The sequence below is a fragment of the Octodon degus genome, unplaced genomic scaffold (assembly GCF_000260255.1).
Source record: "Octodon degus isolate 3935 unplaced genomic scaffold, OctDeg1.0 scaffold00097, whole genome shotgun sequence".
Lineage (NCBI taxonomy): Eukaryota > Metazoa > Chordata > Mammalia > Rodentia > Octodontidae > Octodon > Octodon degus.
Window position 1 is genome coordinate 7,221,273 of NW_004524673.1, and position 12,155 is coordinate 7,233,427.

Here is a 12,155-nt window from a genome sequence, read left to right on the forward strand (position 1 = left end):
CCCAAGAAAGAATAGCTAACTTCAAGAAGTCAGCAAATAACAAATACTGGAGGGGTTGTGAAAAAAAAGGAACACTTCTGCACTGTTGGTGGGCGTGCAGACCAGTACAACCCTATGGAAATCAGTGTGGAGATTCATTAAAAAGCTAGGATTCAAGCCAGCTATTCCTGCCCTGAGTATTTTCCAAAAGAACTGAAAACCTCATACCACAGTGATATATGTGCGCCCATGTTTATAGCAGGGCAATTTGTCACAGCTGAATCTTGGAAACAACCCAGATGCCCATCAAATGAAAAATGGATAATGAAGATGTGGTATTTTTATACAAATGAATATTATTCAGCTATAAAATGGGATAAATTTTGAGTCTTTTGTTGATAAATGGATGCAGCTAGAGAACATAGTCTTAAGTGAAGTGAATCAGACCCACATGTACAAACATCATGTTGTTTCCTTGATGTGAGAACCAGAAGTGTAAAAATAGAATTTGAAGGGTACAATGGGTACTGGGGAAAAGGAATGAACTTCTTCAGAAGCAAGGAGTTTCTGAGTTGAGGAGAAGGATGAGAGAGGGAGTGGGGGAAGGGAATTTATCTGTGTATGTAGGCAGGATGTTTTGTACAATTGTACTGTGTATTTCTATTGATCTATGGAAAGGAGTAGATAATAATTTGTTTTGGCTCTTTTTTAATTGATTGTACTTTTTGTCTTCTTAATTTCTTGCACTTTTCTTTCTTCTTTCAATTTTACATGCATGTACCCAGTAATATGAATAACTGGTTGGAAGGCAGCACTGTGTATTGCAACAGATACTGTGACATTCATCTTACTTCGTCAAGTGAGATTCTGTGTCAGGGGCCAGGGAGATGGCTCAGAAGAATAAGCACTTCCCTGGCAAGCACAAGGGCCTCAGTTCAATATCCAGTTCCACAAAAAAAAATTTTAAAAAAAAGAAAGAAGGAAAGAAAGAAAACAAAAGAAAATCTGTGTTACTTGTAATTTTTTTCTCTTTTGAAAGAGAATGTACTCTTTTAAAAAGTTTTGTACTCTTTTAAAAAATAAAATATCTCATTCAAATTTTATGCTAGTTACATGTGTGTGAGTGTGTGAGTGTGTGTGTGTGTGTGTTTGGTATAGGATCTCATTACACAGCTTGGACTCATAGTGATCCTCCTGTTTCAGCCTCCCCAATGCTGGGATTACAGACACACACCCCCACGCCTGGTCTTCCTAGTGGGCTTGGCTGCCCAGGGTGGGGCCACACCATGTGATACTGAGGAATCCAACCCAGATCCTTGTGCTTGCCTAGGCAGGCACTTAGCACACTGAGAAATCTACATGACACCACTAATTGCATTTTATTACATTTCTATCTTGATTATATGCTGACAAAAAAATTCTAAATATTTGGTTAAAAAAATTTTAATGAGAGGGTTAAAATATTTTTATTGTATATGTGACTCAGATTATACTTGTGTAGAATAGGACTGACCCATGGTTTCCAGGCAATCTAGGAAGCAAAGGTGGCAGAAGAAAAGCTGACCAGAGCTAGAGGTACATCAGGCACTGCTCAGTTCCAGTTGCTGGCCAGGGACCCCATGTGCATGGAGAAAAAAAAAAACATGAGCCAGACCTAGAAGAGCAAACCACCCTGTGCAGCTATGCCTTGCAATGCATTGAGAAAGTGATACATCATTCTAGGTAGATAAATGAAGCAGAATGACCCTAACCACATTCTGCCTTAATTCATAAATTTGACTCCTCCATATTCAGGGATAATATAACCTTACTCCCAAACCTTGTATGTGTGCTAGATCCAAGGACATATAAGGCCAACCTCAAGAGCTTTTAGTTTGCTTGAAGAGTTATTCTAATCATCTTTGTTCATTCATTCTACACTATTTACTGGGTATCTACTCTAATGCAGGCACTGTTCTAGAACAAACTTTGATCTCCTCCAGATTATATTCTAGTATATGTGGCATACAAACAGCAATACATAATAACTGATTGCCTTATGTAGTGTGTTCAGTGGTGGTAAACCCCATGTCAGGGAAAATAATTATAATCTTTCATAAGATTGGGGACAAGGAGTAGACATTAAGTTGAGAAATCAGAATCCTCTTAGCAGAGGTTATCGCTAATCGAAATCTTGAAAAAGAAAAAAACTAAAACATCACTTGTCCCAGGGAAGAGTCACAAGGCCAAGGAAGTTGGAACAGAGGCATCAGGACAGGAATGGATGACTTTCCCAAGGAAGCCAAAAAATCTATGTGGCAGGCAAGGAAGGAGCAGCAGGGATGAGAGGTAGAGTCACAAAGTTGTTCTAAGATTCAGATCCCTAGCTCCGGTGGGCCATTTTGAGGACTCAGGCTTCTATGATGAACCAAAAGAAAAGTCTAGGGTTTTTAGCAACTATGCAAAAGGGTCAGCCTTAGATTTGAAAGGATCTCAGGCTGCTGAGTGGAGAACAGATGGTCAGTGGGAGCAGAAGGCTGAACAGAAGCCACATTGGGTGAGATGGTGCATTTCAGAGCCCAGGAAGAGGTGAGAAGAGCATGGGTCCTGGGGATATTTGGAAAGAAAAGCCAGTAGGAATTTCTGACAAGTGTGATTTGGAATAAGAGTGAGGGTGGAAGGAGAACACCAAGAACTCTAGCCACTGGAAAAATGTCTTTTTGTTTTGCTTTGTCTTTTTGAGAATGGGTCTTGCTATGCATTGTAGGCTGGCCTTGGGCTCACTTTATAGCCCTGGTTGGTCTCAAACTTGTAATGATCCTCCTGCCTCAGTCTACTGAGTGCTGCGTATACAAGAGTATGCCACCATGCCCTGCTGGATAAATGTCTAGTGCTCAATAACTACTTAACAAAATGTATAAAACAGAAAATACATGCATATATTAAAAGTTACTAGCAGTATTGGTAATTATAATTAGAAAAAAGAAAGAGTAACAGATTTGCAGACAGTGAGGGAGGAGAAGATTGAGAAAAGCTGTATATGGGAAAACATGAGGAATCTCCATAAAAGAGAGAGAGAAATTTGAGTGAACATTGAACAATGATAGGATTGCAGAGAAAGCCAACAAGCTCAGGGTGCAGAAAGAAATCTGGCCTGCTCCAGATTAGGGTCTGCCTTTAAGACTGTACACAGCACTCAGCCCCCAGGAACTCCCTGCATGACTACATACCTCATCAATCTGATGTGCACTGTTATTTCTCGCCCCCATGCGGATCATGCCAAAGGCAGCCGAGAGGCTCAGTGGACAGAAAAAGATGTTCTTATGATGGTCATCTTTGCTTATCTCTTGGAAAAAATCAAAGCAAAACTTGTTGTTTCCTACAACAAGAGACTCCATTGTAAAATTCTTAAGTATCTGAAACCAAAAGACAGACAGAAAACAGTGACTGAAAACAAATAGGCATACAAACAATTCTTAGTTTTAATAGACAAGATACAATTATACACAGCTAATAGCTGTTATTAAGAACTAGAAGAATATTGCCATCATCATGTATACAAACACTGGTGTTAACAGTTGTAGTGATACAAGTGGGGATCTATTTTTGTTTAATGACATGAATTAGTTTCTTAGAGCTGCCACACACATTATCACAAGCCAGGTAGCTTGAAGACAAGAGTTTACCATGACCATTCTTCAGAAAGACATTCAAAATCAAGGTATCAGTAGAGTGATACATTCTAGCAGCTTTCAGGGAAAGTCTGTTTTGTTTATCTGTCCCTAATTTCAGTGGTGGCCAAATATCTTCGACACACCTCTGCCCCCATTTCACATGATTTTCTTCCTTATATCCAGAGACTATGTTGTATGTGTTTTCAATTTTCTCCTTTTTTTTTAATCAAAACTGGAGATTGAACTCAGACCCTTGAGCTTGCCAGGGAAGCACTTATTCTACTGAGTCATCCCCCGAAAGAATATATCTGTCATTGTACCAGAAAGATTTGATAGGTACCTTCCCTAAACCCATATAATCTCATTTAACTTTCTATGGAAAGGAGCAGTTAATTATTAAATATTAAAAATATTAATATTTTTGGTTTTTTTCATTCTTTTTCCTTTTTCTCTCTTCTTAATATAACTTTTTTCTTTTTTTTCTTTCTTTTTCCAATTTTGTATGCATATATCTGGTAATCTGAACAAATCTGAAGACCGCACTATGCAAATACTGTTGATTTCATATTATTTTGTTTAATGAAATTCTGTATCATTTGTATTTCTTTTTAATATTATTTTGTATTCTCTTTTAAAAATTTAGTTGTGCTGGAATAGCTTGGATAATAAAACTACTGATTTCTACTGGTCTACTAAAAGGAGCACCTAACGCTTTAATTTTTTTCTTCTCCTTTTTAATTTCTTATAACTTTTTTTGCCAATTTTGCATGCTTATATCCAGTAATCTAAACAAATAATTGAAGTCTACATTATGCAATACAATAACCAATATCAAATTTCTTTTATATTGTGTAGTGAAATTCTATATCATTTCTAATGTTCTTTTTACTATTTTGTACTCTCCTTAAAAAAAAATTGTGCTTCAACATGGCAGATATTTTACATAAAATAAGTTTAATCTTATCTGCAAGGCATATTATTGCTTCTCTTTCACAAAGATAAAACTGAATAATGAAATCACACATCTACTGGCCAAATATTCTTTATATTATATCAAGTATTTCTACTAACTTAAAATAAAGCTGACCACACACAGGTGAGTGCATATTGATACTGTACTTCCCATTTACAGTTGACAATCTATTTTTAATTCTGGCATTTCCTGCCAAATTTATGCCTGATTTTTTTCATTTTGTGCTTGCTAAGCTAAATTTCAGATAAAATTTACATTTTAAGAACAATTTAAAGCCTTAGTTATATGACTTGAGTTTTCCATTTGGCTAAAATCTGCAGCATCGAAGGAGGAGAAGGCAAGGACTTTCTGGTTGTTTGTTCACTACTAGAGGCAGAAAATACAGGAGGAAAGGAGGGATTTGGACAGAAAGACAAGCGATTGCAACCAGGCCCCTTAAGCCCTCTGGGTTAACTGCACCCAGGAGCTCTCTGCAGATGCACCCCTGGCCCCAGAGTGAAAAGGTGCATCCTCCTGGCATAATAAATACTTGCAGAGCTGAATGATCAGAAGAATCTCACCTGCTTTACAAAGGACGTGACTGCCCATGTACACCCACTCCCTTCTTAACATCAAAAAGCAAACAACAAGAAAAAGCACTGAGGCCTCAGGAAGTGACTTGCATACCATCACACTCCTGACCAAGAGAGAAGCAGGACTGTCCTCTGCCCAGGCCTGCTTACTGTTGGAATATCCTGCTTTTGGCACTCATTTATAATTATAGCTAAATCTTGCAGAAATCTAAGGATTCAATAAACATCAACATTAAATATAAAAGGATGAACTGAAGGAGACACAAGTTCTGCCTTTGAGAAATCCATGACCTAACAAAGTAGACAAAGGTTTAAAGCTGACAGAAGTAATCTCTAGTTTTAGGAGTCAGGAGAGTGGGTGCCCTTAGGGATATGTGGGGGACTTCAGTTAACAACAGACAAGAATAGTAGTTCATAATACCCAGTACTTACTGATGTCAAGAAGTGCAAATAACTGATTTATGATAAATTTCAAGAGACCAAGAGATCACTGTGCCAAGAACTAGAAAAAGATGAATAGAATCTGCCCTCGTTAACTTCTAGGAGCTGGCTCGAGTACACCACAGGACATAGGCACGGGAGTTGTCCAGAAAGCTGGTTGTGTTTTCTTTCTTTCTTTTTAATTTTTTTAATTTTTTTATTTTTTGATGGAACCAGGGATTGAACTCAGTCCTTTGCACTTGCCGGGGAAGTGTCTATTCCACTGAGCCATCTCCCCGGCCCCACTGTGTTTTCTTTCTTGACCTGTGTGTTGGTTATACATTTAACTTACACTTATTTCTTATGCATTTGTTTATATTTATACATAAAGTTATAATTTTACATATGGATATGCTCAGGACTACAGTGAATATTTAAATTTTTAAAAATTTATTACAGAAAAAGACACGTTGCAATGAATCCACCTCATAATACTCCCCCTCTTGGGGGCCCAGCCCTAGCTCAGTTCTTTAAGTGGCTGCTTCCACAATACTCCCCCTCTTTTCAAACACACTTATCCAGTGGTTCTTGATACTTTCTGAAGCAGTTCTTTTCCTTGAGTGTCTTCACTGGCACTGTCACAGGGCCTTCAATGTTCTACATGTAGGTAAAACATCTGCCTTTTATTTGCAGAAGAACCAGAGGTTGCATGGTGAGTGAGTAAGACAAGACGTGGAAGTGGAACTCATGAGAAATGACACCCAGCTCAGCTTCATAAAGTGGCAAGAGCCATGGGACAATTGTGCTCAAAGTGAGGGGATCATTTTGAGAATGAATAAGGACAATATGTCTTTTACATCAATAATTTTTAAAATTTAACCAATTTGATCACACTCCTGTGTGTGTTTTTGTATACCATTTAATTTCAAACTGCATTAAAAATGTATTACTAAACATGGCAAATATTTTTAAGATCTTGTGTTGGAGTTAATATAACAAATAAAATATATAGAAGATTGAAAAAGAGTATCTCATACTGTGAAAATAGCATCTCATAATGAAATATAAGCACCAATGTAATCTGCACATGTGCCCCCAAGAAGTAGCAGGAAAGGTAGTACTTTTCTTCTACTTTAGAAAACATCACCCATACTGTACGAAGCAACTGTTTGGCTAAGTTCTAAAAGTAATTGCTAATGCTGACTGCCTCTTGACTAAGCTACAACTTGAAAAACTTGTACATAATTACTTTAGTCATCACTATTTTCAAACTTATTCGAAATAACCTTTTAAAATAGTGAGGTCTCCCAAATACCATCAGCTCAAGGAAATAGGACTATTCTTACCACAACTACCTAAGAATAATAGCTATGCTATCATCTTGTTTTGAAATTCTACCATGTTTTTTTTCCAATTCGCTTCAAAATTAAAAAAACAGAATAATAATTACGATGTACCCAGTGTTTCACAGATATTGTCTCTAAATTTCAAAAGATTATGTATGTTATGTTTCTTCCATCCAGCCACTAAGAGACAAAGCTGGTGTGCAAATCAGTCAATTCAGTCTGAGCTCAAAACCATTTTCTTTCCTCCTACACTCTGCTGGCCTCTGACTAGATAACAATGTGCCCAAAAAACCATGCCCTGAGTGACCCACTGCCCAAGTCTTTTAAGTGACAGTACCCCCACGAGGTACATGCCCATGCTATGTACCCTGCCAATTCCACAGGTTACAGAAAGCCCTGCAGGGTGCAGCACAGAGTCCTTCTCAAGACTTCTCCAAACTGCCCTTCTGCCATGGGGCATCTTAGGACCCAGTTTGTCCACCTGAAACTCCCATGAATACTCACTAGGCAATTCTTTCAAAGTGCATTGAAATTAGCACAAATGTGTCACAGATAAGGGTCAAGATTTCAAGATTATAATCTCTATATTGGGTTTGTCTTGCACAATTACATTCTTACTGTCTCCAGTGTCACCTCCTACTAAACAGAACTATCTGCATAGGGAGGAGAGAATGGAAGTTTTCATTAAGGAAAAATAGGTAACACATTTTATGTCTATGCAAATATTGTCATATTTTTTCTATATTGTCATATTTTTTCTATGATATTCTTCAGGCTAGTGATTGAAAATCTAACCTCTAATAAATTACAAGAAGAATTTTGATTTTCAAATTTTGATGGAAAAGTAACAATAATGAAGTATTTGCTCTCAAAATATTGATATGTTGATTGCCTTTATTTTCCCATGTGTTCCGAACTCAAAGTCTGAGTATGTAATCGTACATCTGTTCACTTGTTCTCATCTTAGGCATTTATCAGCTTTGGTGTTGTCTTTATATTTGTCTTTTTTTGCTCTCTTTACAATTAGGTTTATGCATCTAAATTTATAAACTAATATATTACTGCTGGGCATTTTGTTAACTTGTCATTTTTATGATTAGGATTATTTGTAGAATGCATTCCTTCATAAACATAGCTTTTTATCTTCTTGTATATTAGTTCACTAGGTTATCCTCTTCTAGGGTTTTTAGAACAAATATAATATAGATTTTTAACTTTCATACTGTCAACCCAAGGTCACAGGTTAAGCAGATGCATCACACTCTTATGTCTTCAGATACGTCCACTGTAATTCTTAATAATGTAAAAAGTAAAAGAACATATTGGCATTCTATTGATACTTGCTGAGTTTTAAACATTTGGCCATGTATTTTTTTCTATTTAGAGATTCTCTCCATTGGCTCTTCTTGCCCATTTATCAGTTATCTAATGGAATCATAATTTATTTACTTATGAATTTTTCATACTATATACAGTTATATCTTCTTAATTACCTAAAATTAATTGTATAACTTCTGTAACTTCCATTATATTTTCTGTCATTAAACAATTATATTACTCTTATTTAATTAAAATTATCATTTTTTATGCTACTTCTTATCTTCAAAATTTTGAAAACAAATGAGTTTTGGTTGTTGTTGTAGTGGTTATTATAGTGGTGGTACTGGGAATTGAACCCAGGGATGCTCTGCTTCAGGGTGATATCCCCAGACCCTTTATATCTTTTTTATTTTGAAGCAGGATCTCTCACTAAGCTGCCCAGACAGGACTGAAAGCCTGCTTCCTTGAGAGTAGCTGGGCTTGCAGATCCGCACTACACTGCATCTGACAAGTACATTGTTAGGAAGGAAATTCTTAATATCAGTTATTCTTAAATCTTTTTAAGGCTTTTGTATCACTTCGTTGTTGCTTGTTTGATGGTGCTAGAGCCTGAATCTAAACAAGGCTCTGCTTCTGCTGGGGAACACTCTCCCGCTGAACCCCACCCCTGCACTGTTTGATGGCTTTAGAGACTCTAATACATGATGTTTCACTTGTTTTCTTTCCATCTAACTTCATTACTCCAGTAACACCCTCTTCCAGTTTCCTCTGCCTTCCCCACCCAAAGCGCTAGTCACCACACTATAGGGATAACCATGGTGCAGTTATAGTTCTATTTTCCTGTGGCTCTGTAAGGCATTTGGTTTCACATTTCTGTCTTCATTTCCAACGTAATTCTTTTGAAAGTAGGTTCAATGTCCTTTGCATTTCTGCTTCTTATAACTTAAAACACCATGGCACATGAAGGAGTATTTGATAAATATTAATGGGTTTCTTTGCTGTCGTCTGCCCTTTTTTCATTGTAGATAACCTAATGTCTGAAATGTTCAATGATACTGTTCAGACATTATACATGCTGCAGGTAGCTATAATCAAGAGATGCTACATAGCAGAATTAGTATTTGGTCAATGATTTACTTTATTAAAATAGTTCACATATTAAAATATATGGTTTCCTTTATAGCAAAATTAAAAGTTTAGAGTGATATTTTGACAGCCTAAAATGTTCTGTATGGAATTGTACTTTTTTATATACAACACACAGAAAAAATATACACTCCAAAATTATTTTAGCTCTTAATAATTTCTATAATTTCCACAAAGCTACTGACAACCCAGTATTTAGATTCCAACTTTACACAGGAAGATACTACTTTGCTGAAATAAATGTTTAATGCAAATTATAACGAGGTAAATAGTAAACAATATCTACAAAACGAAGAAGTACTTGTAAAAGATGCAGGCAAAAGTGTTTTCCAATTTATAGCACCAAAGAAGCATCTAAATCCATTCTGTTTATAGATATTCTAAATCACCTGTCATTTTATATTTTAGAAATAACTCTCTCAAAGATTAAAAAAAAAACAATTTTATGAAGGCATAAAGAACTCAGCAACCACTCTTTTAGAAAATCAGTTCGATACATCAGACATCTGACCAGGTGTTTGTGGTTGAGGGAGGCGACAGACACCATACACATCTTCCAGTGAGTACCGCCACATCTGTAGGACCTACAGCATCAGAAAACAAGTTGCTCTCCTTTTCAAGGATTTTGAATTAATAGAAATCGCATATCCTTCAGTTTCAGCCACATCGCCTGTGGTTTCCAATTATTTAAAAATACTCTTCCAATGCAGTGCTTCCCATTACAAAGCATACTAGGCAATGCAAGCATTTACCTTGAGCCTTCAGAGTTGCTGCAGCCAGCTGGCCAGGTGAGTTTCACTCCACACCCTGTCAGGAATGGAAATATAATCAGCACCGCCCCTCCCACGGTGGCGCTTTTCCAAGTGCGCTTTTGGAATGTAGGGTAAAATTGTCAGTGATTGATTAAAGGGAAAAGAGAAGCATGGCAAGTCTTTTTTAAAACAAATTTGTACGCTTCATGCTTTCAATTGAATTACATATTTCACTTAACATATATATGTGTTCTTTGCTTTTATCAGTTGTGTCTTTTTATAGAACACTCAACGTAATAATTAGCCCATGCCTTCTCCCAAATCTCTATTCTAGATAAAAGAAAAGCAGAAAACTGGTTTACCTCACACACTTATTGCCATGGGCAATCCCTTGTATTTGAACTCATATTATTCTAAACATTTAAACTTGTTACACAAGACCTTATGTGTTTTAAGCTCCTTTCAAAGTTTTTTTTTTCCTCTTTCCTTGTAGCAGCGCTAGAGGTGGGGAGGGCATTGTCTGGTTTTTGACAAGAATAACTGAATCCTAGTCACAGTACAGAAATTAAACTATGCAGATGGAGGGGAAGAGACTTTCTAGAGGAGAACAAATTTATTAAGAGCCGAAGAACTGACAAAATGTGTGCCACTGTCTCTAGAAAGCACTAAACTCGGCCGCCTGTGCTCTATGGCCTTCTTACCCATTTATTTTCAAGGAACTTTAGGGACCCAGACGCTCCTATTATTTTTTTAGAAGACACTTAAAAAGCTTTCGCTGGGCAAACATCCTAGCAAACTTATTTTTTTTAATTTTACGAGGAAAAACAAACAAACAAAAACAAAACTATAACAAATAACAAGAACAAACACAGAAACAAAGCAGTATAAGACAGTACAAATGATGCAGAATTCCAGAACAAAGTTTTAGAACTGAGCCCCAATCTCCTGATGTTGTCTTTCCAGCACGCCAGAACCCAGCCTTGTTAATGACTGTGAACCTGGGTGAGACGGCGTTAACGACCATGAGGATCTGAGATAGAGCTGGAACTGTAGGAATTTACGTGATTTAGGGGCAAAGTGAGGATTCTTCTATTTTTTTAATTTAACTTATTTTTATTTTAAAGATAAAAACAAAAGCAAGACTAATATCAGAAACAAATGCAGAAACTGGGCAACATATAATAATACTTGTGTGTTATAATAATATATAAAATATTAATAATAATCTGTAATATGTTACAGATTTTCAAAACAAAAATAGCTGATTAACAATATTTCGATCATACATTTGGTTCTCTTTTTTGATAGCTCCATCTTCCTTTTTTAAACTCTTATCTGACAACAATATTATCTAAAGAGCAGCTCCACAAATAGGAATATATTAGATTTAGGAAAATTCAACAGAAAAGTTTTTTTTTAAAGGATATTGTCTTTATGTAAAATATAGGGTACATATGCAGCTATGGCAGACATGAAACAAGTAAAAGTCTTTTTTATTAGAAAAGATACAAAGCAAGAGAAATTAGTGGCTAAACATTGAAGGATTTTCTCAATCTCAGTAATAAGTAAAAAAAAAAAAAAAAACATCTCCAACATGCTGTCAATTTTCTTTACTCTACCATCACTTGAAAATGATTGTGTGGTTTCTCTAAATACTTCCACAAAATTCTACAAACCAACCTAGTCACTGATTATGATTTCCAAAAGATTGGGATATTTTAGCATGTGAGTCAGTTAATAGCTGATGCCAATTGGTCATTAGCTACTTAATACAGTTGCTTTTAATCAGTCTTTTAAAAAGAATATTATTTACAATTAAAATATGATGATTTTTTTTTTGCCTGACCCCTTGGATTTGTGATTGTCATGTTGTTATGATTTGCTTTCGATATACACTTTTCATGGGGCTTCTTAATACCTGAGCAGATTCAAAGCTGGTATAATTAACTTTAATCTAAGATTGCATCTGTTTATCCTTTCAAATAAGCCAACAA

The 12,155-nt window shown here is 36.1% G+C and overlaps 1 protein-coding gene across 1 annotated transcript in view; it reads right to left on the reverse strand.

Annotated features, from left to right (window-relative positions):
- The window catches only part of Serpinb12 (serpin family B member 12), a 25,158-nt gene extending 14,932 nt beyond the window's left edge, over positions 1-10,226 (reverse strand). Inside the window, exons 1-2 of the mRNA XM_004638256.2 lie at positions 10,162-10,226; positions 3,189-3,374 (exon numbers count right to left, since the gene is read on the reverse strand). Of these exons, the coding sequence (XP_004638313.1) occupies positions 3,189-3,356 (168 nt within the window). The 5' untranslated portion in view covers positions 3,357-3,374; positions 10,162-10,226. The remainder of the gene's footprint in view (positions 1-3,188; positions 3,375-10,161) is intronic.
- Between the last annotated feature and the right edge of the window lie 1,929 nt (positions 10,227-12,155).